This window comes from Cannabis sativa, chromosome 2 (genome assembly GCF_029168945.1).
Source record: "Cannabis sativa cultivar Pink pepper isolate KNU-18-1 chromosome 2, ASM2916894v1, whole genome shotgun sequence".
Taxonomy (NCBI): domain Eukaryota; kingdom Viridiplantae; phylum Streptophyta; class Magnoliopsida; order Rosales; family Cannabaceae; genus Cannabis; species Cannabis sativa.
Window position 1 is genome coordinate 55,389,442 of NC_083602.1, and position 25,687 is coordinate 55,415,128.

At 34.5% G+C, this 25,687-nt stretch overlaps 2 protein-coding genes across 4 annotated transcripts; one reads left to right on the forward strand and one right to left on the reverse strand.

The window, feature by feature from the left end:
• The first annotated feature begins 448 nt into the window (after positions 1-448).
• Positions 449-6,902, forward strand: LOC133035015 (ubiquitin-activating enzyme E1 1-like). Of its 3 annotated transcripts, none has more exons than XM_061110643.1 (7): positions 449-1,077; positions 1,248-1,618; positions 1,893-2,110; positions 2,359-3,153; positions 3,967-4,835; positions 4,927-5,362; positions 6,132-6,902. In XM_061110643.1, exons 2-7 carry the CDS (start codon positions 1,264-1,266, stop codon positions 6,726-6,728), a joined length of 3,270 nt encoding a protein of 1,089 aa, XP_060966626.1. In that variant the 5' UTR covers positions 449-1,077; positions 1,248-1,263; the 3' UTR covers positions 6,729-6,902. The 3 variants fall into 3 exon arrangements, with proteins under 3 accessions (XP_060966626.1, XP_060966628.1, XP_060966627.1); XM_061110645.1 differs by having other exon boundaries at positions 606-1,077; positions 1,251-1,618; XM_061110644.1 differs by having other exon boundaries at positions 662-1,077; positions 1,179-1,618.
• A 12,490-nt stretch (positions 6,903-19,392) lies between these two features.
• On the reverse strand, positions 19,393-23,369 carry LOC133035016 (LRR repeats and ubiquitin-like domain-containing protein At2g30105). The gene is made up of 10 exons (XM_061110646.1): positions 22,976-23,369; positions 22,764-22,858; positions 22,190-22,348; positions 21,807-21,911; positions 21,595-21,695; positions 21,076-21,213; positions 20,763-20,811; positions 20,612-20,677; positions 19,821-19,940; positions 19,393-19,736 (listed from the first exon to the last, which is right to left on the reverse strand). Exons 1-10 carry the CDS (start codon positions 23,148-23,150, stop codon positions 19,626-19,628), a joined length of 1,119 nt encoding a protein of 372 aa, XP_060966629.1. The 5' UTR covers positions 23,151-23,369; the 3' UTR covers positions 19,393-19,625.
• Between the last annotated feature and the right edge of the window lie 2,318 nt (positions 23,370-25,687).

Below are 25,687 nucleotides of genomic sequence, written 5' to 3' on the forward strand. Positions count from 1 at the left end.
ATATTGTCTCCAAGATGGGTGTAAAGGATTTCTATACCCCATCTTGAGGGGGCCTATTAGATATTAAGATTAGTTGGTTAGTTTATTCTGTTAATTCCGTTATTTTGTATGTCGGTTATGTTCACATAACAATCTTAGCTATTTATAGCTATTCCTTTGTAATGCTTCAATTCATTCAATCAATAAAGACTATTTTACATTTTCTTTCTCTGTTTTTTCTCTATATTTAGTCTTTACCTACTAGTTTTTGACTTTCATTGTATTCTAACTAATATTCAGAATTTCTAGATATGATAATACTGATGCTCACATATTAGCTAAATATGTTATTTTGGTGGATACAAATTGTATTTAGTTGGAGGATACTCTCCTTGCGTTATTAACTATTGTATCTTAACTTTGATTATTTAATATATAACCGATTTATTCTCTAAAAACAAAAAAGGAAGAGAAGCGAATATTATCTATAATACGACGACGTTACACACCTGCTGCCTCCTTCCACCTAAGCAAGCCACGATGCACATTGGGGCATTTGATTTTTCCACTCGCCTCATATTTCTTTCTCCCTTGACTTTGCCTGCTACTCATTTTCCTTGCATATTTGTTTTTCTTTTTTTTTTTTTACAAAACTTTTCTTTGCATATTTAAATTTTAAATAAATGATAAATAAATCAGTTTCTCTCTCTCTTAACTAATAAAAAAAAAACAAACAAACAAAAGAACTTGCGGTGTACTCTTTGTTCGGTCTCTCTTTGTTAATGGTACCCTTAATCCACATTCAGCTCCTGTCCTCAGCTCCCCAAAAAACCCTAGACCAAAATGCAAATCCATAAATACCCCTCCCTTCTCTCTCCAAACCCCACTATATGAACCGCTCAGGCTTTTCCTTCACTCTCTCCCTACTCCCTCACTCTTCGTCTAGCTAAGATTATTCTTCCGTAGACGAATTCGCCACTAGCAGAATCTGACAATCTGAAGCTGAAATTCTTTTCTGACTCTCTCTCTTTCTCTAGATATATATATCTACCTGCAACTCCGGTTTCATTTCTTCTTATTCTCATCGCTGTGTAATCGGTATGTTTTTTTAACCTTGTTTCTTTGTCTGGTTTGTAGTTGTTGTTTCGTTTCGTTTCTTTTATTTTTGTCCTTGTTCTTGTAAATCTTGCGCGATTTAGGGGTTTAGGGTTAGAAATGGCGGTGGGCGCCGATCGTTATTGGTGATGTGCTTTTCCTGGTGTTTTCAGCAGCTTACTGAACTTTATGCTTCCAAGAAAGAGAGCTGGTGAAGGAGTGGTTGTAGAAGTAGAAGAGACTGCCATTAACAACAGTACTGACACCTCTTTTGTTAAAAAGCATCGGATCGGTGACGTCTCCGCCGCCGAATCAACGGTGAACAACAGCAACAGCAGCCTCGGAAATAATAACTTAAATAGTGGTAATACTGTAGCTAAGGAGGAACACCAATTCTCGCTCAACATGTCCCCAGGTGATCCCGCCGATATCGATGAGGATCTGCACAGCCGGCAGTTGGCCGTCTACGGCCGTGACACGATGCGGAGGCTCTTCGCGTCGAACGTTCTTATCTCTGGGTTGCAGGGTCTCGGTGCTGAGATTGGTACGTATCTTACTTTTATCTTACTTCATTTCTGTTGTGTACCTATTTTATTTTATTTTTTGGGATAATTTTGTGTTGTTATATTAGTATCAATTTCATAAGGATTTTGATTGAGGCCTTTCGATAGGACATACACGGGTTTTACTAGTTATCATTTTAAAGAAATTATTTTTGTAAACTTTATAATGCTGCAGTTGCAGACCTGATTTATTAACTTGTGCCTGGCATTGTTATGTACGACTGGGATGGGTCTAACATGATTTCTGCAATGCAGCGAAGAACCTCATTCTTGCTGGTGTTAAGTCTGTGACTTTGCACGATGAAGGGAATGTGGAGCTTTGGGATTTGTCCAGTAATTTTATTTTCTCTGAGAATGATGTTGGAAAGAACAGAGCGCTTGCTTCTGTTCAAAAGTTGCAAGAGCTCAACAATGCTGTTGCTGTGCAAACTTTGACAACAACTTTGACCAAGGAACAACTTTCTAATTTTCAGGTACCCATTTGTACTCTATCAATCTATCACAACATTTGATATATATATATAACAGCATTTTCCATCAGCGTTACTATTAATATTACATATTATCGCGGTTTAGTCTTTTGTATTGGTCGATAGTTTTCCAAGGTTGTATAATTTTCAAAACAATACAGGTTCATATGACTTATGGAATTGGGTGGCCAATTTGTTTTTCAGTCATTGCTAATTGGACTGTATTCATCTATTTATTTTCTGTATTGCAGGCTGTTGTCTTCACTGACATTGGTCTTGAAAAAGCTATTGAATTCAATGATTACTGTCATAATCATCAACCTCCTATTGCCTTCATTAAATCTGAAGTCAGGGGTCTTTTTGGCTCTATCTTTTGTGATTTTGGACCTGAGTTTACTGTTTTTGATGTTGATGGAGAAGAGCCCCACAGTGGTATTATTGCATCCATTAGCAATGACAACCCTGCTCTTGTATCATGTGTCGATGATGAAAGACTCGAGTTTCAAGATGGGGATTACGTTATATTCTCAGAAGTTCGGGGGATGACTCAATTGAATGATGGAAAACCAAGAAAGATTAAGAGTTCAAGGGCTTATTCGTTCGTCCTTGAGGAGGATACCTCAAATTTTGGTGCCTATGAGAGAGGTGGTATTGTTACACAGGTGAAACAGCCCAAAAAGTTGAAGTTTAAGCCATTGAGGGAAGCACTTAGTGATCCTGGTGATTTTCTTTTGAGTGATTTCTCCAAATTTGATCGACCACCCCTTCTACACTTGGCGTTCCAAGCTCTAGATAAGTTCGTATCTGATTTGGGTCGTTTCCCTGTTGCGGGCTCAGAGGAGGATGCTCAGAAGCTTGTATCAATTGCTGGTAACATCAATGAAAGTTTGGGAGATAGTAAATTAGAAGACATAAATCCAAAAATTCTACGGCACTTTGCCTTTGGTGCAAGGGCAGTACTGAACCCTATGGCTGCCATGTTTGGTGGTATTGTTGGACAAGAAGTGGTAAAAGCTTGCTCTGGAAAGTTTCATCCACTCTACCAGGTTTGTGAATATCCAGTCTTGTCTCCCTATTAGTTTTAGCCTTTAGATGTTCTAATATCTTGTCGGTCATTGTTTTATAATGTAAAAATGCTGGTATATTTTTGATATAGAGATGCCATAAACTCATTACATTTTGTGCTGTCAACATGATATGGAACTTGATAGGAATCAGTATATACATGGTAAACTAATACGCATGCAAACTGCTAGTACATTTATTTGCAATTCGTAAACTTCCATGGTCACCCATGAGAAACATGGGCTTGCAATTTTGTGACAGTTCACACCATTAAATGGCTAAATTGACAGTTTACCTAGGGTGAACATTTGATGTAGGAGATAGTAATCAAATATTAGTAGCTATTTTATTATGTTATTTTGATATTTTGTTCTTTGGGTCATTTTTGTAATTATGTATGCATTATTATTGAATATTGATATTAGAATGCTTCTCCCAATTTGGGGCTATCCCCTTTTTTGGCATGGATTTGCATGAGCTTGGCTCACCCACTCCAATCCGCTAAATCAGTGTTTTTTTGCATGGATTTGGCATGAGCTTGGCTCACCCACTCCAATCCGCTAAATCAGTGTTATTTGATTTTTTTTTTCAGCATTGCCTGCTAGTTTTGGTCACCAAATGTTAATTGATACTTTATATCTTAGTTCACTTGCAAATCTTAGTAAATTGAAAAATAGGTTTCTAACAAAACTATCTAGTGCTTCAAGATCATTATATTTGTGCTTTAAAAATAGATTTTTAATGTTTCCTTGCATTACCAGTTATTTGAAGCTAACCTTTTTTTCCCCCTACAGTTCTTCTACTTTGACTCGGTGGAGTCACTTCCAACAGAGCCGCTAGACTCCAGTGATTTTAAACCGTTAAATAGTCGCTATGATGCACAGATTTCAGTTTTTGGGTCTAAGCTCCAGAAGAAAATGGAGGATGCTATTGTGTTCATTGTTGGATCTGGTGCACTGGGTTGTGAGTTCTTAAAAAATGTTGCGTTGATGGGGGTTTCATGTGGGAACCAAGGTAAGCTGACAATAACAGATGATGATGTAATTGAGAAGAGTAACCTTAGCCGGCAATTCCTTTTTCGTGATTGGAATATTGGGCAGGCCAAGTCCACAGTTGCTGCTTCTGCGGCTACTTCAATCAATCCTCGTCTCAATATTGAAGCCTTGCAGAATCGAGTGGGCTCTGAAACTGAAAATGTTTTCAATGACACCTTCTGGGAGAATGTGAATGTTGTAATCAATGCGCTAGACAATGTCAATGCTCGTCTTTATGTGGATCAGAGGTGCTTATATTTCCAAAAGCCACTTCTTGAGTCTGGAACTCTTGGTGCCAAATGCAACACCCAGATGGTCATTACTCACTTAACAGAGAATTATGGTGCCTCAAGGGATCCACCAGAGAAGCAAGCACCAATGTGCACCGTGCACTCCTTCCCTCACAACATTGACCACTGCTTGACATGGGCCCGATCTGAATTTGAGGGTTTGGTTGAGAAGACCCCTGCTGAAGTAAATGCGTATCTGTCCAACCCAAGTGAATATGCAACTGCAATGAGGAATGCTGGTGATGCCCAGGCCAGGGATACATTAGATCGTGTTCTTGAGTGTCTTGACAAAGAGAAATGCGAGAATTTCCAAGATTGCATTACCTGGGCTCGTCTAAAGTAATTCTTCCGATTTTGAAACTATTAATTTACCTTTAGATTTTTTGTCTTTTCTATATCATCACCTGATGCTGTTCATTTTCGCCATCAGGTTTGAAGATTACTTCTCCAACCGTGTGAAGCAGTTGATTTTTACTTTTCCTGAAAATGCTGCAACTAGTACTGGGGCTCCATTTTGGTCAGCTCCTAAGCGGTTCCCTCAGCCACTGCAGTTCTCAGCCTCTGATCCTGGTCACCTCCATTATGTTATGGCAGCATCAATATTACGAGCAGAGACATTTGGCATTCCAATTCCTGATTGGGCTAGCAACCCTAATAAATTGGCTGAAGCTGTTGATAGAGTGATAGTTCCTGAGTTTCAGCCAAGGGAAGGTGTCAAAATTGAGACTGATGAGAAGGCTACCAATATTAATTCTGCTGCATCTGTAGATGATACTCTGGTAATTAATGATTTGATTTCAAGGTTGGAACATTGCCGAGCCAACTTGGCACCCGGGTATAAAATGAAACCAATTCAGTTTGAGAAGGTCTGTTTCTGTCTCACTTTAGTAGTATTTTTTTTATTTATATTACTGTTGTCCATTTTTTTTTTGATAAAATCACACCAATCATCGCATTTTATCCACCATTAATATATGAACATTCAATAGGATATATTGCATATAATTTGGGCTTTAAGATGAAGATAGAGTCTATACTGTCCAACAGTCCAAGCTGTTTTAATTTGAAAAAAGAAATTCTAGTTTTCTGCTCTAATCTGGATTGGCCACTTGAACTAGACTCAAGTTGTTGGTTATTTATCTTGAATGCTTGGCTACAATGGGAATGTTAGGTTGGAAGTAATCAGAACAGGGAAAATTGGGAATAGTCTTATAACACGATTTAATATGGAGTGAAAAAAATTCCCTCTTAGATAGGAGGGAATGGCTATTCAACCAAAATGGTGGAAAAGCCAATGCTTTAATCTGCAACCAAACAACCGTTGCAAAAAAAAAAAGAAAAAAATTTTATCCTTCGTATTTTAGATTTAGAACAATTATAAATATAATAAAAAAGAAACACAAAACACTAAATTAGGAAAATATTTTCTTCCATTTAATTTTCCTCAATACTCTTCTCCCTCATAAAATTAATTTCTTCTTGGTAAAATCTTAGATACAGACTGCAATTCTATAATTGTGATTCTTTATAAATAGTCTTGTAGAACTGACTGCTCTTCTAAAACCCTTAACAATTGAGGTTGTTCTCTGTGTTGTTTTTTAATTCTTACTTACTGAGCCTTAAACTGTCATACAGGATGATGATACTAACTACCACATGGATCTGATAGCTGGTCTTGCCAACATGAGGGCCAGAAATTACAGCATTCCTGAGGTTGACAAGCTGAAGGCGAAATTTATAGCTGGAAGAATTATTCCTGCAATTGCAACCTCGACTGCCATGGCAACAGGCCTCGTATGCTTGGAGCTTTACAAGGTTTTGGATGGAAGCCACAAACTAGAGGACTACCGAAACACATTTGCAAATTTGGCACTACCATTGTTCTCTATGGCCGAACCAGTTCCTCCGAAGGTGATTAAGCACCGTGACATGAAGTGGACTGTTTGGGATAGGTGGATTGTAAATGACAATCCAACACTAAGGGAACTTCTTGATTGGTTGAAGAACAAAGGCCTAAATGCTTACAGCATTTCCTGTGGAAGTTGCCTGCTTTATAATAGTATGTTCCCGCGTCACAAGGACCGCATGGACAGGAAGATGGTGGATCTTGCAAGGGAAGTGGCTAAAGTTGATCTACCTTCGTACCGTCGGCATTTAGATGTGGTTGTGGCGTGTGAGGATGACGAAGACAACGATATCGACATACCATTGGTATCGATTTACTTCCGTTGAGTTTGTAGTCACTAATCCGGCTGAGTCTGTTGTACTGTGATTATAGGATGAGAGCCCTGAAATAAGCTTTTCTGACTCCGTTCCAAATTTACTTTGGTATTTGCATACATGAATATTTTCACAAAGTCATGTTTCATATATAAATCTGAAAAGACGCTTTCTTTTTCTGAAAAATCCGAAGGACCTTTAGTTGAACTATGGCAATTTGTTTGTCCTTCTCTTCCCTTTCCTTCAGCAAAAGGTATTTTTCATTTATACAGAGGTTTTCTTTCAACCTTCATGTTTTTCTTCATAATTATGTATTTTTTTTAATGATTGAAAAGGAAGAAGGTTCTTTTGAAAAAAAAAAAAAATAGTATTTTTGCTTTTGAACTTTTAAAATATTATAGTCATATAATTATGTATTTTTTTAATTATTGAAAAGGAAGAAGGTTCTTTTCAAAAAAAAAAAAATATAGTATTTTTGCTTTTGAACTTTTAAAATATTATGGTCATATAATTATGTTCTTTCAGTTCAAAATTATTGGTTTTACTTTTTGAACTTTAATTAAATAATAAATTTTGCTTTTTTATTAAAAACTAAGTAATATAGTTGCTCTTCGTCTAGCTAATTTAGTTTTTTTTTTAATATTATAATAAATAATTACTTAAAAATATAATTTAAATATATAATAAAATTATAAATATATTATTTTATTTCATATTATTATAAATAATTTATTTATTAAAAATTAAATTCACAATTTTATTAATTATTATTTAAAATTATTTATTAAGAAGTTTAAAATTTATTATATGTAGTATTTTAAATTGCTTTGTTAAAAGAAATTATTTTTATAAAACTAAATAAATAACGTGGCATAGAAAAAAATTACCGTATTTCCCATAATACATTATTTTCATATCTCGATCATTCAAAATTATTGTTATTATTGTATTTCACTTGTTGTCTCATTGTATCTCACTTATTTTTATCACCGTATCTCACCTGTTGTCATCACTGTATTGCATCTCTTGTCATCAGGGTCGGCCCTGACTATTAGTGGGCCATAGAAAAAAAATTATTTTGGGCCCTTATTAAGAAAAAAATATGGTGTTTTTCAAAATCAGTAAAAAAAAATGGTATAATTTTAAAAGGTAAATATTTTTTTTTTGGGCCCCTGGGATAGGTGGGCCCTAGGCACAGGCCTAGCCCGCCTATGCCCAGGGCCGGGCCTGCTTGTCATTAACGTAGTTCACTTGTAGTTGTTACTATTGTATTTCCCAAATTTATATCTTAATCTTAGATTTCATCTCAAATTTTAAATATTTTTTTTAATATTTTAAGACATTAGAGAAAATTCATTAATTTGTTCTTTTATTATGAATTAATATGTTTTGAAAAAAAAAATGATTATTATTTTTTAAATATCTAAATTAAAAATAAAGAAAAAAAATATTAAAAATGTAATAATTTAGTTATGAGAAATGTTAAAAGGTAATTCTTTTTGCTAGTATTATACCACTATTAGTGTAATTAAGTAGCATGTCCCATATAACTTAAAAAAATAAGATTTAGGGAATATTGCTAACCATTCATAGGGTGCAACGTATGAAAGGTGTTGGGCACCACTAGTGCCCAATAGTAATGCTCTTTAGTTATAATTATGTGATACTTGACATTAAAACTATCATTTCAAGAAAGATGTAAAGTAGACTTTTGTTAAAATTAATTAATATTTTTTAATAAAAACTTTAAACATGGTAAAAAGCAATTGAAATATTATCAAGTATCACGTTTAACTGATTCTTTTATTATTATTATTATTATTATTATTATTATTATTATTATTATTATTATTATTATTATTATTATTATTATGATGTTTGTTTCAAAAAAGTCAAAAACGTACACATTAGAGATATTATTTTATATTATATTATCATTACAATATATTTTTTTTAAATAAAACCCAAAAATGTTAAAGTTGTATATTGTATTATTATTACTATAATTTGAGTTTTATGGAGTTATTTTTGTATTTTTTTTTTATAGAATTAAAATTAAAAAAAAGTTAGAGAATTAAGGAGAAAAGAGAAAAATAGTTTTAGAGCAATTTTATATGAATTAAAAATTAAAAAAATGAGAAAATTAAAGAGATAAAAGAAAATTAGTTTTAAAGAACTTTTAGAGTACCATATCACCGCTTTATGTCTCTGCTTTATATATATATATATATGAATTTATATATATATATTGATCGATATTTTATGCATGTATATAAACGAAATTTACGATTAATTATATTTGATTTAAGTTTTAATATTTTTTTTTTGGAATTTATTTTTTATTTTCTAACTTTTTTTTGAAATATTTTATACATTTATGAAAAATTAAAATAATAGTAAAATATTAATTTGTAGATTTATACTTTTTTTTATAAAAAAATTAATAAAATAATAGTAAAATATCAATTTGTAGATTTATGCTTTAACAAAATATTAAAATTGAGAGAATTAAGGAGAAAAGAGAAAAATAGTTTTAGAGTGATTTTACAATGTCATGTAACCGCCTTATACTTCTCCTTTATATAGATATATAGATGCTTTATATATATAGATATAGATTTATGTATATATTGATCGATATTTTATGTATGTATATAAACGAAATTTACGATTAATTATATTTAATTTAAGTTTTAATATTATTTTTGGAATTTATTTTTTATTTTCTAACTTTTTTAAAAAAATATTTATATATTTATAAAAAATTAAAATAATAGTAAAATATCAATTTGTAGATTTATGCTTTAATAAAATATTAAAATTGAGAGAATTAAGGAGAAAGGAGAAAAATAGCTTTAGAGTGATTTTAGAATTCCATGTAACCGCCTCATACTTCTCCTTTATATAGATATATAGATGCTAAGTTTAAAAAATATATTTTTTTTATTAATTTTAAAAAATTAAAAAAACATAATAAAAATATGAAGTTAATAAAAAAAAAGGGTCTTTTTCATTTTTACACTTCCAAACTGTTTTTTTTTTTTTTTTTGTATTTTTACAGAATTCTACATAGAAACCCCTATTGCAACTAGCGCTGCAGCCTAAATTTCAACACAAAATTGTATAGAAACTCTTATTGCAACTAGCGCTGCAACCACTTTAAAAACTCAAACCGTAAATTTAAAAAAAAAAGGTTAAAAAAGTAGTATATAGGGTAATTCCCCTAAAAAAATTAAATTTACTTTAAGTATCTATATTATTATTTTTTTAAAATATTTTTAAATTTTATTTTATTTATAAACACACTTCATAAAATTAAACTAAAATTATTAAAAGTTTAATAAATAATTTAAACAAATTAAGATTTTGTGAATAGAAAATTAAACTTATTTATATTTCCCTCTTCTTTGATCTTAACCTCCCTTGTTTCTCTATACCGTGGATCCTTTCATTCACAAGATGAAAACAAACATGAACTTAATTGAAGATGAAAGATCAGTGTTTGCTATTGTGGATAATGATCCTTCGCATGTTAATGCTCATCAAGAATATGCCCTGTTTCCAAGAATATTTACCTAAAAAAAGGTCTGGCTCTCTACTTTGCATCGTCAAATGGCGGAGCATTGGGATGGTCGTTTCAAAGTTAATATCAAGGAACACCATTTTGGTATCTTCTTAGTATGCTTTGGTTGTGAAGGTGATCGACTTAGAGCATGGAAAAAGGAACCATGACACTTTCAAAACTATCATATTGTCCTATATTCTCCATCATTAATGCAAAATGTTACTCCTAAGGATATAGTTTTCTCTCTGTTCTGGGTACAAGCATATAGGCTTCCATTTCTTAGCAAATCAAGATCATTGGCTAAAGCTTTAGGGAATCTGTTGGGTGAGTTTTTGGCAGTCCATGATGACCCCTTAAATGAAGGTTGGGGACCGTTTTTGAGGTTTAGAGTTCGTCTTGACACCACTAAGCTACTGCTGAGAGGAAAAATGATAACTTTGCCAACAATTCGTGATGAATTTTGGGTGGAATTTCGATATGAAAGGTTACCATACTATTGTATGGAATGTGGGGTGATTGGCCACTTATACCAAAAATATCTTATCTTTTTGGAGAATCTTGACAAGGGAATTGAACTATAATTGGCTTATGGCCCCATGTTGAAGGGTTCAGTGTTACCGACTTCTCCATATGACTGATATAGATCTGATTATTCTAAAGGAAAGGCTTGGCCCTTTCTTACAAGATTGGCTAGATTTTCTATTACTGCCTCCATCTCATAAATACTTACTAGGCCTCCCTCACATCCGAGATCACTTTTGATTGGAGAGGCTTCAAACACACAACAACAAGATGATCCAATAAGACAGAATGTTAACTTCTTTGGCATAGACAGTTACATCCACTTTTTTTACTCCTCATCTTCTCTCATTACTTCCATTGCCAATATTCAATCCTTGTCTTTAGCATCGTATGTCCCTATTAATCACACTTCACCTTTATCTTACTACACCATCAGATTTGGCCACTAAAGTAGTCTCCATTGCTCATATATTTAATGTGTTCATACCAGATATTGGAGATAATTCTTCTGTCTCCCAATTCAAATTCTCTTCACCGTTTCCTTTTGCTACATACCCTCCATATAATCCTACATGTTTTGTCACAAAACCTTCTCCAATTAATATGTCCCTCCCTATTGTTAGGGATACTTTCTCCCTTGCTCCATCAATTGTTGCTACTATACCTGCTCCTGCATTTTCTTCTATTGCTGATGCCGTCAATGAGAAAGAAAATATGCATCCCAATCATATTTTCAAGAGGTAACATGACCCCAAAACTTTAAGACAAACACTGAAAAGATGTCGAGCAGTTCACCAACCTGATGCTTCTTCCTCATCAGTTGAAGTGTAGCCTAACCAACCAACTCTTGGAACTTCCTCAGATTCTGCTGGTTCATTTGATAATGCAGCAGTGATTGCTCAGCAATCCCGCTCCTCATCATGAAAATTTTAAGTTGGAATGCACAAGGTTTGGGGAGTCAAAGTGCATTTAGTCGCCTACGCTTACTTGTTCGTGAGCATACTCTTCATGTCTTTTTTCTTATGGAAACAAAGGTTTCTACTAGTGCTCTTTCTAGATTTAAAAAGTCTTTATATTTCAATAATGGTTTAGAAGTTCCTCGGGTTGGTTTGAAAGGTTGATTTATGTTATTGTGGAAAGAGAATGTTGATGTAACCTTACTATCTATGAATACAAATCACTCTGATTGTTATGTCTTGTTTGATGATGGCTCTCACTAACCTTTTTCTGCTGTGTATGGTTTTCCTGAAGCAATGAATAAAAAACACACTTGGACCCTTCTAAACGTCTGGCTGATGCTTGTCCCCTTGAACCATGATTATTAATTAGTGATCTCAATGAAATTTTTTCATCATCTCATAAGAATGGGGTTCCTCTTCGAAATGATAATCAAATGAATGCTTTTCTCTCTACATTAGATCAATGTAATTTGCTTGAACTTCCTTTTATTGGTGATGATTACACGTGGGCAAACAAAAAAAAAAAATCAGCATCTCTTAAGGAGAGATTGGATTGGTGTTTCATTAACCATGCTTGGCAAGACAATATTGTCTCACCAACTGTTACACACCTGGTCTACTATGGTTCGGATCACAGAGCAATATTGGCAGAAATTTGTTTTTCTCAGCAGCAACAACAACACGAAAGAAATCGATCACAATTTTGTTTTGAGCGTCTTTGGCTGAATGAAACTTGAAAAACCGTGTTTTTGTAAATGTCAGTTATATATAAGAAAATATAAAACTGTAAGCGTTTGCAGAAGCAGAAAGTAATTCTGCTGCAGCAAAACAAAACAGGCAGAATATAAAATATTAGCAGAAAAATAAATAACTTGACACAAGAGATTTATACGTGGTATCAATGTTCTCACGAACACTCATAGTCCACGGGGCCACGCCCAGAGAATGAAATCAATTAATAAAGTATCAAAATTACAAAGACAATTGACTTAAACAAGTTTAGACTCCCTCTAAAATATTCCTGCAATCCTTTGTAATCCACTTTATGAATCTGACTTCTTGAAACACCTTCAAGCCCGAACTCCCTTCGTCTTTGAAGTGTGAGTGCTTACTTCCTCCTGAAGTAAGGCTTCAACAAGTCTTCTCCCGAAGACCAAGTGCTTACTTCCTCCCGAGGTAAGGCTTTATCAAGTCTTCTCACGAAGACCAATCTCTTGTTCAATCAAAGAGTTCTTCACAACCTCTAGGACAGAGTAAGAACAGAAATAAACAACTAGAACCTAGATGAGCAACTAGGCTCTCACAAAACAAAGAAACACTCTCTTCTCTCAAAAGATAAATGCAAAAAATGAATAGTGGAAGAGGTGATTCGAATGGCTGCTCTCTAGGCTCTATTTATAGAACATAGAAACCTTAGAGACAACCACAAGTTCGAATCTACAGCTGTACAAAAACTTTCCTAAGAAAACACGATCTGCTACATCAGATTCGGATGCTGACGCAGCAGATCACACCAGAAACAGGAAACTTGCTATAATCGGGTCCGATCTTCTATCAATGCTTGATTCCTGCTAAAAACAGATTAGATATTCTGATTGTATCAAGATACAATCGAAATCAATAAGGAAAAGGCAATAATCAAAGTTTCCCTAAAAAAGACAACTTTACAAAAGAGAATTGCTTCTCTTTTAAGAAGTTTTCAACAAAGGAAAGTTCAGCTGAAAGTGCAACTTTCCTAACAAGGAAAAGAGCAACTAAAAACCGAATTTATAAGGTAAGAATTCGAATATGAATGCACAACAATCTTACCATAAAAGGAAAAATTATTTTGTCAACTAACTTGCCAAAAAAGGACTTTACAAAACTGATTGTATTGATTTAATATCAGACTGTTGGTACTATGATAGCAAAAATGATCTCTCTCTTGGCCTTGTTTCTGTTAGGTTATGTGCCCTAAATAAAACCTATTTCAATATAATTAGATTTACTAATTAATAAAATATCAGAAATCGCATTTTATGTTGCATGGTTCACATGATTTATTTCATGATTGTGCTTAATGTATAAATTCTATTAAGTCCAGAACATATATAAATATGTATATATTTTTTCATGATTATAGTGTCGTCAGCACGGTAGAATATAATCATGATTATATGTTCAAAAATTTAATTCCCATTATTTGTCAGTTCACTGGATTTAGACTGGCATGATAATCAGCGATAAGGTATACTTACACCTTAGATAAGTGTTATGCCCTTTCTAGGACATTGGCAAAGTTTACCAGTATCGGATGTATGGAGTATACATTGGAAGGGACCGATATTGATCTTAGACAAGATATCATAAACTTACCGTTAGATCTTTCTAAGTCAATATCAATGGTTGATCTTAGGTCTATGGATCTTAATCCTGATATGGTTAGGTTCAACTTAGTTGTATTATTTATGTTCTTCAATTTGTTCGTTAAAGTCGACCAATTGGATCTTCTCGTGACATACAGATTAAGGACATGATAGTTCAATTGAGTGGGAGCGCTGATCATAGATATAGAATCTATAGCTTTTATAGGTATTTAAAAGTGAAACGATGATTTCCTTCGAGCTTGGCTAAATAGAGATAAATGATTGAGATCTCATTTCAGTAATTATATTAGTTTACTGAAATATCATTTATAGGTTGCTAAGTGTTTTAAGGATAAAATACATTGAAGGGTAGACAGTAAATTTGTCCCTATTCACTGTAGATCATCTATAGAGGATCTTTGACTATTAGGATTGTAACAATGGATAATCATAACGTATCCATATCGTGGTACATATAGAGCATTTTATATAACTGAGAATGTTATTCAATTTCAAATCTATAAAGGCGCAAGGCGGAATTAATAAGTTGAGAATTTACTTGGTGAATTCTAGATCTACTTATTGAAAGCTCAGTTATATAGGCTCGTGGTCCTGTCACTAGTTGAGATAATATTGCTTGCAAACTCAGTTAATTGATTTTAATTAATCAATTATAATTCTAAAATTAGACTATGTCTTATTTATGAATTTTCACTAAGTAAGGGCTTAATTGTAAAGAAAAGAGGTTTTGGGGTCAATTTGTTGATTAAGAGACTTTGTATGGTCTAATTAATAAATTACATAATGACAATTTTATTTAGTAATTAATTATAATTATTAAATAAATAGTTTTGACATTTATAAGATTGAATTGGAAAATATGTTATTATTGAAAAGAAGAATAAGTAGTTGAAATAAAGTGGCAAAAATCTAACTAGAAATTGGTCTTATAGTGTACGACCATGATGTGGATATTTGCCCAATATTTTATTATTTTTTAATCCATATAATTCAGCTCTAATCCCTAGTTGAAACACTATAAAAGGAACATGATACTCTCACTCATCCACTTGATGCCTTCAACCAAATCAAACATAGTTTTCTATGTTAGACAACTAGTTGATGAGAGAGTTCCTTCCTTAGTGATTTCAGCCTCCTTTATTGTTCTTCCACAATTCGAAATCTTGAGTGAATGAGTGTCGTGCCCACACATAGCAAGTCAAGTACTCAATCATAGTGAGTAAGACGGTGGTAACCAAACCCGAAGGAGAGAAAGAGATACAAGTTCAGATCTTGATAATGCTCTGCTACAGAAAGGAATCAAGGGCTAGAGATCTTGAACGGAAGGAGTCATTATATTCTGCTGCAATCAATGTAAGGTTTTCTTAAACCCTTATGTGTTCATTTCATTGTTTTAGAGAATTCATATCTAGGATGTTAATTCAACATACTTGTTAGTAAATCTAGATCCTAATAAAATATTAACAACAGTTTCTTGTCTAGATAGGTGTGCTGACCACTTACAGAAATGGCACTTCAGCAAGTTTGGAAAAATTAAAAAGGATATAGCAGTTAGGGATGTACATAAATTTGTGTAAACTGTCCAACCCGAACAACCCGTCCAAACCAAACCGAAATAACTCGACGAAAAATGCAAACCGAAAAACTCGACGAAAATATAACCCTCCCAATCTTTATATTGGGCAGGTTGAAAATAATATCAATCCGAACTAACCCGACCAATCCGATTAAGAGAGTTTATATGTATGTTTTTATTATATATAATCTATATATTATATAATTTATATACATATTTATAAAAAATAAAAAGTTCAAACTACTATATTTTTTATGGCGAATGATTTGAACTCTAAATTCAATCTTTATATTTATCTCATTATCACAATAACTAAAATATAACAATTGAATGCGAAAAAAATAAACATTAGTATACTCGGTTTGGACGAGTTAAACAGACTAAATCGACCAATTCATTGGGCGGGTTGCAACTTTTTTTTTTAATTGGGCGGGTTGCACTTAGATTTTTGCAACTCGATCTTTACAATGGGTTAAATAAAATGTAACGTAAACCGACCAAACTTACCGACGTACACCCCTAATAGCAGTGGCTTAAAAACGGGTTAATTCTTTGAACTCCAAAACTATTGCTAACACAGATCACATCCAATCAGCTGAAAGTATTTTGGATGATCTTCTAGCTAAGGAAGAGCAATATTGGCAACAACGTTCGAGAGTGGATTGGTTGCAGTCAGGGGATCGTAACACTAAATTTTTTCATGCCAAATCATCAGCTAGGAACTCCAACAAAAAAATCAAAGCTCTACATGATGACAATGGGAATATAATAACCTCTAAAGATTGCATAACAGCAATGGTATCCTCTTATTTTGAAAATCTGTTCTTGGTTTCTGAAGAAGATCATTGGGCCTTGTCACATGTTTTATCTACTATACCAACTACAATTACAGCCGAGCAAAATGCTTTCTTATCTAAAGAATTTGCTGCCTCGGATGTGTTAACAGCAATGAAGACAATGGTTTCAGATGAAAGTTCGAGTATAGATGGAATGTCGGTAATATTTTATTTTCATAATTGGGATATTGTTGGAGAGTTAGTCACCAAAGCTGCTTTAAATGTATTGAACAATGGTAGCAGTCCAGCAACTTTCAACAAGACTTTAATCACATTGATCCCAAAAATAAAGAAGCCGAAGACAATGAAAGACTTTTCCGTCCAATTAGTCTTTGCAATGTCATCTATAAGCTTATCTCGAAGATGTTGGTCATTCGCTTTAAGGAGGTTCTTCCAACGGTCATTTCTGAAACACAAAGTGTTTTTCTTCCCAATAGATTGATAACAGATAATGTTCTTGTTGCATTTGAATTGGTTCATAGTTTGAAACATAGGAATAGAGGTAACAAAGGTTATGCTGCTCTCAAACTTGACATGAGTAAAGCTTTTGACCGGGTTGAATGGAGCTTTATTGCAGCTATTATGGGGAAAATAGGCTTCAATATTCGTTGGATCTCTCTTATTATGACATGTCTTCATACCAACACCTTCTCTTTTCTAATCAATGGAGAAGTTTCAGGTTCTATTGTTCCTCAAAGAGGTTTCCGCTAGGGTGATCCTCTCTCTCCATATCTAGCAAAGAAAACTAGTATCTAAGTGTTTCTTGAAATATTATTTACAAGTAGCTAAATGTTTTGAGGATAAAATCCGTTGAAGGGTAAAACAGTAAATTTATCCCTACTCAATGTAAACTGTCTATAGATAATCATTGACTATTTAGATTGTTACAATGGATAATTCAAACCGTATCTATATTTGGTACATAGAGAGTTCTATGTAATCAGGAGTGCAATTTTGAATCTATAGTGGAGTCAAGAGGAATTAATAAGCTAAGAAATTTACTTGGCAAATTTCGGATATACTTATTAGGAGTTTGGTTACATAGGCCCATGGTCTACACATTGTCTGAGATAATATCATCTTGTAGACTCAACTAATTGATTTAATAAGTCAATTAGAATTTAAAAATAGACTGTTTTATTTGAGAATTTTCACCAAGTTTGGCCATTTTTGAGAAGAAAAGAAAAATAGGGTTTACTTGTTAATTAGTATACTTTGTGGGTCTAATTAATAAATTTATTTAAATTATATTTTATATGATAATTATTTATAATTATTAAAATGAAATTGGTATTTTAATAATTAGAAGAAATAAGTGGTAAAATAAAAAAAAAGACACATTATATATTTAAATGAAATAAAGTGACATAAATCTAACTCTAATGCCCATGAGGAATTCGGCCCTAGAGTTAGACTTTAGCATGAGTCTCTATTTTAAGCCAAATCTCATCTAAACTTAACCCTATCTATGTGAATACCTATATAAAGAAAGAGAGAATTGAAAAATCTAATGTCACTTCTTCCTCTTTTCTTGATTTTAGAAAATTACATAGTTTATCTCTCAAAATTTTTGTTCCAAAGGTATTTGAGTATCAGCCCATACTATTCAAGGTGAAACTCAGGCCTTTGTAGAAGACTGTGATGAACACAATCGAAGGAGGAGAAAATCCAGGTTCAGATCTTGATAATACTCTGCTACAGACAAGAATCAAGAGTTAGAAATCTGAACGGAAAGAGTAATTTTATTTTACTGCCATCAATAGGGTTTCTATACATTAATGTTTATTTATCATTTTCTAAAAAATTCATATTTAAGATGTTAGATTATAGAATTATAATCAACATATATGTTAATAAATCTGAATCCGGGTAAAACAAATAAAATCATATGGCTATATTTACCCGAAAATAGTGTTTTGGCAATTAAATAAATATTATATATGTGATTAAAATTTCTCCCAAAAAAAAATTTAAAAACATAAAATAATATTGAACTTTTAGTAATAATTACAATTTACACTTTACTTAGGATAGGGTTAGTGAGTTTATTCCAGTTGCTTCTTTTGGCTGTAATAACATCTTTGAGCTGGTGCTGGAGCTGGAGGATATGTTAACCACCGAGAACCTTGAATGCATGGCTACTGTGTTGTGACGACGTTTTTAAAGAACCTAAACATTCATTATGATTTTTGTCTCACTGGGCTTTTAATTAGTCAGCAATACCATAGTGCTAATATGCCTGTCGACAATTGTCATCATGAGGATCCTGTTATCATTCTTGGCCTATTCCAACTCATCTTTTTTTTTTTTTTTTCATTCAAATTGAACATGGTTGGCCTTGGTATGGTCAATTTGTGATCTCAATGACAAAGTGAGGCGGAGACTCTTGCCATCATTAGGAGTCTCCATTTATACAGACACTAGTTCAACTGTTAAATTGTTAATGTGGTGCAAGCTTATAGTACAACTCCTACCTTCATTCCCCATTTAATATAAGCCAACATAGTATTACATAAAAATATACAGCATAATCAAATATAATACAAAATAGTTACCTAAACAGATCATTCAAGTTTTATTCAGATTCCAAGATTTTGATTTTATTCAGATCTTTAGTATAGGTTTTTTATTTACTCAGATAAGAAGTTACGTTGGCAAATGGTGTTTATAAATCTTTTTTGAAAAATAGTACGGGCTAATAGAATCAGACCACGTACATATTTAGATTTAGTTAGACAATAAGTTCAAGTAAAACGTTCCCACCAAAATAATAGTGACCGACGATATTGTTGTTGTAAATTGGAACCCCCCAAAAAAGAAAACATTATTAAAGTGCTGCAGAAGAAAAGACATGCATTAACATCGCAATCATTCCATTTGTTAAAAGTTCTTAATTTCAATTACAAAGAATTTGTGTATCAGTAATTCATTTTTAACCTTTTTAGTTTCTGGATATCATATGTATCAAACAATGTACATATAGTATGGTCATCCAACAAAAGATAATAGTGACCTACTGTATTCTTCTAGCTTTGAGACAATGGCTGGCTTCGACCAACAGCTTAGACAATTCAGAGGGCAGAAGTCACTTCTTATCAGCACCTTCATCGAAATCAGCAGAGTCAATAACACGAAAATCCAATTGTTTCTGATGTTTCAATCGTCGACGCTCATCGAAACTCTCCCATCCTTCACACTGAAAGTGAAGAAGCAACAACATTAATTCAGTATTTTTCACAAGATTTAGATTCAATGATTTATGTCAGTAGAGTACACACACCTGACGAAGGATATCCATTGTGATTTCAGTATTGTGTAAATCCAATGTGGTCAGCTGTAGGCACATCTTGAAAAGGGTGGATGGAAGGGACTTGAGTCCGTTGTTACCTAGACGCAATGACTGCACATAGAAGGGTAAAGTAAAAAGGCTACACCAAATAATAATAACAATGATAGAATTGGACACACACAATAGATGTTTCTTCTCTCAAAGCTTAAATAGTAATGTACGCTTATGGTGAGTAACCGGGGTTGTCTGACAAATCTCACAAGGCCCTGGCAGTTCGACCAGGAGACCTCAACTTTTTGAGTCTAGGGATTCAAAGTCTGGAACAGTGTGCCCTCCCACACATTCCAGCATTCGCCCTTACCACTGAACCCCTTGAAGTTAGCTCTACATTTTATGATACAGTAACAATTTCAATACTGCTATTAAAATCCCTATCAGTCGACTAAGGCATAAGCGTATTTATTGTTATTATTATAAAAAACCACCATTTTCTCAAAGTCATTATTCATTCAAGTGCTCTCCAAATGGACTGAAAAGTATTTACTGCTTCTTCAATGGAAGAAATGGACATAATTATAAGAAAAACGGGCACCTTAAGGTCCCAAGCACCACAAGACGTGGTACACTGCTATTAGTGCATTTTAATATTAGGTCTTACATATTTTAATTTAATAAATGATATGGGAAACCGCTAACTAATTATAGGACACTACATCAGTGTGGTGTTGGGCATCTTAAAGTGTTAAATAGCAATGCTCTAAAAGGTCAAAGGAAACACGGACCTTCAAATTGTGCAGATTGCCAAATGTATCAGGCAACTGAGACAGAAGGTTTGCTGTCAGATCAACCTGTATTGTGCCAGAACAAAATAAGCAGACAGGCAAAAAACCATATCCAGAGTGAGATTCAACTAAATGGAGACAATTGTAGTACCTCAATAAGAGCACTGCAATCCCCAATGGATGCAGTTATTTCGGTTATCCTGAGCGAAGAGGTGTAACATTAACAAGAAAATGTCAGAATTAGCATAATGGCTCTAGAATCTTTCTGGTCAGCAGAGTATTATTATTACAAAATTATATATTCCCAACAGTCAAAAAGATAACAGAAAAATAAATATAAATCATCTAGTGTTTTCCCATGTTTACATGCAATGATGCCGATTCCGTGTTTGTGAGAACTAAACTTTACCCCCCATGATAATAGAACAAGAACTAAACATATATCAGAATACTCAAAACATTACCTGTTAGAGTTGACTTTCAAAATTTCAAGCTGTCTCAGAAGTCCTATTTCGTTAGGGAGGCTAGTCAACTTGTTGTTTGCAACACGAAGTTGCTTAAGTGAAGTCAACTCGCCCAGTGCAGGTGGTAAAGTAGTTAAGCTGAAGAAGGGAAACATATTATATTATTGCATGAAAGAAAATAAAATACAGAACTTTCTTTGACGTTATGTCCTTATTTGGTTTTTAGGCTCTCCCTCTCTTTCTATCACGCCCATTAACTCCGTATTTGTAAGACATGCAACTCAATCCTGAACTCAATAACAATCATAGGTATGAACTTCCTGGCCCTTCTCCAGATAGGTGATCTAGAGAAATTGAACCCTGACCCAAGTAAACTCAAGCCATAGGCTGGAGTCTTGAAAATAATAAATCAAAATCAAGAACAAATTCTTCCATTTGTACTTGTTTCGAAATTTGACCTCATTTGAAAAAGAAAAAAAAAAAACTTGCATTGAACCGGTAAGGCCAAAATATACTCACTGATTATGATTCAGAGAAAGAAGTGTTAGATTTCGCATAGATGCCATTCCTTCCCACCTAAGAGATTCATCTGTTATCTTATTTGCATTCAACAACAATGTCTGTGCAACAGGAGAATTGGGGGAAATGTTTAGAACTTACAATAAGAGAGTCGAATAGTTCTGATCAAAGTAAATACATAGAAATAAAAGAAGAGACAAAATTATCAATACCTGCACATGAAAGGAACCAACTGGGAAAGACACTTCTTCAATAGCATTGTTACTAAGATCAAGAAGTCTGACATTTCCAGAAGCCCAAACTTCATCAGGTATGGCCTTCAAAGGAAATCAACAACAATAATTCAACTATTTGGAAAATTAAGCCATGTGAACACTTAGTTACAAGTAAATGCTAGCAATATATTTTAAATGCTAGCATAAAGATGAATCAGCGTATATGAATGATGTATAGCAAGGACAATCATAAGTGAAATATAATTAGCACAAATTTAAGAATGCATCCCTGATGAAAAACATGGGAATGCATTAGGTACGACCACCAAAGATAAATGTTGACAATGTCTGATCATCCAAACAAAATTTGATTCTTATACCTGCAGGTTGCATTCAGACAATGCTATAACTCCAGTTGCCTTCCATAGATCCCGCCTGATTTTATCAGCATCAATTGGCTTACTTTCTTTTGCTGATTTAGAAGCATCTCCGTCTCTTAACACTGGACGAGTCTGAGCTTGCTTAAGGACAGGACCGTCCTGGTTAAATCCCCAAAGCAAAACAACACAATTAGGTTAGATCATTTCTTGAATATGTTTGTTTCAAAAGAACGAGGTAGGCTAGATCATTTCTTGAATATGTTTGTTTCAAAAGAACGAGGTAGGCTAGATCATTTCTTGAATATGTTTGTTTCAAAAGAATGATATAGGTTAAATGATTTCTTGAATAATAATAATAAAAAAAACGATGTCACTCAAATCTTTCGAAGCTCTTTAAACTTTCTACTGATTACAAATTCTTATATCAATGTTCTATCATTCGTCCATTGAAATAATTTGGTTTATCGTATCGAACAAGTGAACGTTCCCATTCATATAAATTTTTCATTCTCAATGCCAAAATTGAAATTGGAAAAAAACGAAACCATAAAAGGTAGTTAAACAGATATAATACCCCTTGGTGCAAACCGTGAGCAGCCATGAGCATGATCTTGGATCCATTCGTGACCTCTGACTCCCTAATCGTCATTCCATCCACCAAAAGTTTGCCTACCAAAACATACCGGACCATACATGATTTCGACGCTCAACAACAAACACCAATAGAGAAGTTATGTAATTCTGAAAAACTCAAGTTGGAGAGTGAAAAGCCAAGAAAGAAAGAACCTTTGGAAATGAGCTTCTGGCCACGGGGAAGAACGTTGGTGAGAGGTTGGAGAAGGGACTTGAGTTCTTTAATGGTGGAATCGGGAGATATGAGGATCGGAAATGATCTGCCGCCGAACTTGACGTGGATCGTTATGGTTGGGTCGCCATCGCCGGCCGAGGTTCCACTCTCCATTTTCTTTTGTCTTGGTCAGTTGGTCTTCCTTCTTCTCTTCAGTCTTTCTCTGTTCTAACTCTTGCTACGCTCACTGAAATTTTACCTCAAAACCCAACCTCCTTTAGTTTTTTATTTATCCTCTTCTACAATTTACATTTTTTTATCATTTTAAATGGATTTATTTTTTTTTTATGTCAAACACAAAGATTTATTTTTTTAAGGGATTTTTTTTTTTTTTGAAAATAAGACCCAAAGGTTACAGAGGAAAAGGGTAGGGGTCTTGGCTATTCCAACTCCAAGTGTTATCTAGCCCTATGGACATTTGTGCCAGGTTATGTGCTGCTGTATTCCCTTGCCGTCTAGTGTGGAGAAGGGTTACAGTGGGGAACGAAGATAACAGCCGTCGAATAGCTTTGATTATATTGCCAAAACTTGTAAGATTTTCATTGGATGATTGCAAGTCCGTGAGGAGGTTTTTGCAATCCACTTCTACGTGGTGGATGTTGATTCCTTTATCATGACACCATTTAAGAGCTTCCAACAAGGCCCATCCTTCCGCTGCTTGAGGATGCAATTGTCCAATTCGGTTAAAAGCTGTTGCTGCTAGAACTTTTCCTGTGTGATCACGAACTAATGCTCCCCCTCCTGTTCTATTCTGGTGAGAGGAGATTGCAGCATCCGTATTGAGCTTGAAAAATCCCACTGGTGGAGGCTCCCAATCCAGCAGATTTCTGTCTGATGTAAACTGGGTGTGGTTCCCACGCTTGTCTTGGGCTGCTTGATAAAATTCCAAATAATCAAGAGCTTCTTGTTCAATGGTCTCCGGTCTTGAATCTTGGTTCCTGAAAACAGATGCATTTCTTGCATTCCAACACTTCCAAAGCATACAAAGAAATAGGTTAAACTCATCTTTGGAAAAATTTAACTGCATTAATAAAAGAATATCGAAAATGTTCATGTGTTTGGTTTCTTTAAGGATAGAGTTGAAAATCGTACCTGACCAAGCCTTCTTCATTTTCTTGCACTCGAACAAAGCATGCTGCACTGACTCAAAACAGAGAGAACACCTAGGACAAATAGGGGAACTAATACAATGCCTATGATAAAGATTGTCAGTAGTGGGAAGGGAGTGTTGAGCCAACCTATAAACAAAATGTCTAATTTTGGGGGGTATTGGAAGACTCCAGAGGGATTTCCACCAACGGGTGAGGGTTTCCGTGTTTGAGGAAGAAGGTTGAACCAGGTTAATGGCTTGTTTAGCAACATGGTAGCCTGTCCTAACCGAGTAGTGTCCAGAAGTGGAGTGCTGCCAGAAGTAGGTGTCTGGTTGGGTGGGATCAGGGGGAGGGAGGGACAAAATGTCATTAATGGTGTCCTGCTGGAAGTAAGCTCGAAGAAGGGGAATATTCCAATCCCCATTGGGGAGAAGGAGGGTGGATACATGAGTCAGGGAAGATGGGATTTGAGAAGGGAGAACTCGATGGTTGGGAATCCAAGGATCAAGGATACTGGTGTTAGCCCCGTTACCAATTCTTTTGCAAAGGCCCGATTTGAGAAGGGATTTGCCCCAGTGAATGCTACGCCAAACATACGAGGGATAATGGCCCAGAGATGAGTCTAAGAAAGGGGTTCTAGGAAAGTACTTGGCCTGAAAAAGCTGAGTAAGAAGTGGTGACTGATTGGTGTGAATTCTCCAAGCCTGCTTGGTAAGCATCGCTTGATTAAAAGGCTTGAGAGATCGAAAGCCTAAGCCCCCTATACTTTTAGAGTTACACAGCAACTTCCAATTCTTCCAGTGAAGTTTGTGTTTACCATCAACTATTCCCCACCAGAAGTTTGCCATTTCTTTCTCGACAAAGTTGCAGAAAGAATCAGGCAATTTAAATACGGACATAGCATAGCTGGGAATAGCCTGAATCACCGCCTTTAGGAGAATTTCCTTCCCTCCCTTATATAAAAACTTGCCATGCCATTTAGACAGATAAGACCAGATGCGATCCTTAAGGGAGTTGAAGGAGGAGCTTTTGGATCGGCCAAAACACTGAGGCAATCCAAGGTATTTGTCAAGGTGGTTTGTCATGGGGATTTGCATATAGTCTTGGATAAGAGTTTGGTATGTGAGGCTTGTATTTGGGGAGAAAAACAGTGAGGATTTCTGAAAATTGACTTGTTGGCCAGAGATGTTTTGGTATTGGTCAAGGGCTTCTTTTATAGCATTACAAGCTTGGATGTTTGACCTGCAAAACAGAATGCTATCATCCGCAAACAGGAGATGGGAAATCTTAGGGGCTGAGCGAGTTATCTTTATACCAAAAGCTTCATCCTGTCTTTCCACTCGTTTAAGAATAGTTGAGAGACCCTCGACACAAATGAGAAAGAGATATGGGGAGAGTGGATCCCCTTGCCTGATTCCTCGAGATGGGGTGACAAGCCCTTGAGCTTGGCCATTGATGTTGAATTTGAAAGTGGCAGTGGTAATGCATGCCATGACCAGCTTGATGAATCTGCTAGGAAACTGAAATTTCTCCATCATTTTATGGAGAAATTTCCATTCC

Bases quoted from the DNA above. Each gene is read 5' to 3' on its own strand.
- LOC133035016 (XM_061110646.1), bottom strand. From the start codon at position 23,150: ATGGAGAGTGGAACCTCGGCCGGCGATGGCGACCCAACCATAACGATC. The intron at 21,912-22,189 runs GTATAAGAATCA...TTTCCTTTGAAG, and splicing joins TGTCTGAATGCAACCTGCAG to GCCATACCTGATGAAGTTTG. The intron at 19,737-19,820 runs GTGTGTGTACTC...CTTCACTTTCAG, and splicing joins CAATGGATATCCTTCGTCAG to TGTGAAGGATGGGAGAGTTT.
- LOC133035015 (XM_061110643.1), top strand. From the start codon at position 1,264: ATGCTTCCAAGAAAGAGAGCTGGTGAAGGAGTGGTTGTAGAAGTAGAA. The intron at 1,619-1,892 runs GTACGTATCTTA...TCTGCAATGCAG, and splicing joins GGGTCTCGGTGCTGAGATTG to CGAAGAACCTCATTCTTGCT. The intron at 3,154-3,966 runs GTTTGTGAATAT...TTCCCCCTACAG, and splicing joins AGTTTCATCCACTCTACCAG to TTCTTCTACTTTGACTCGGT.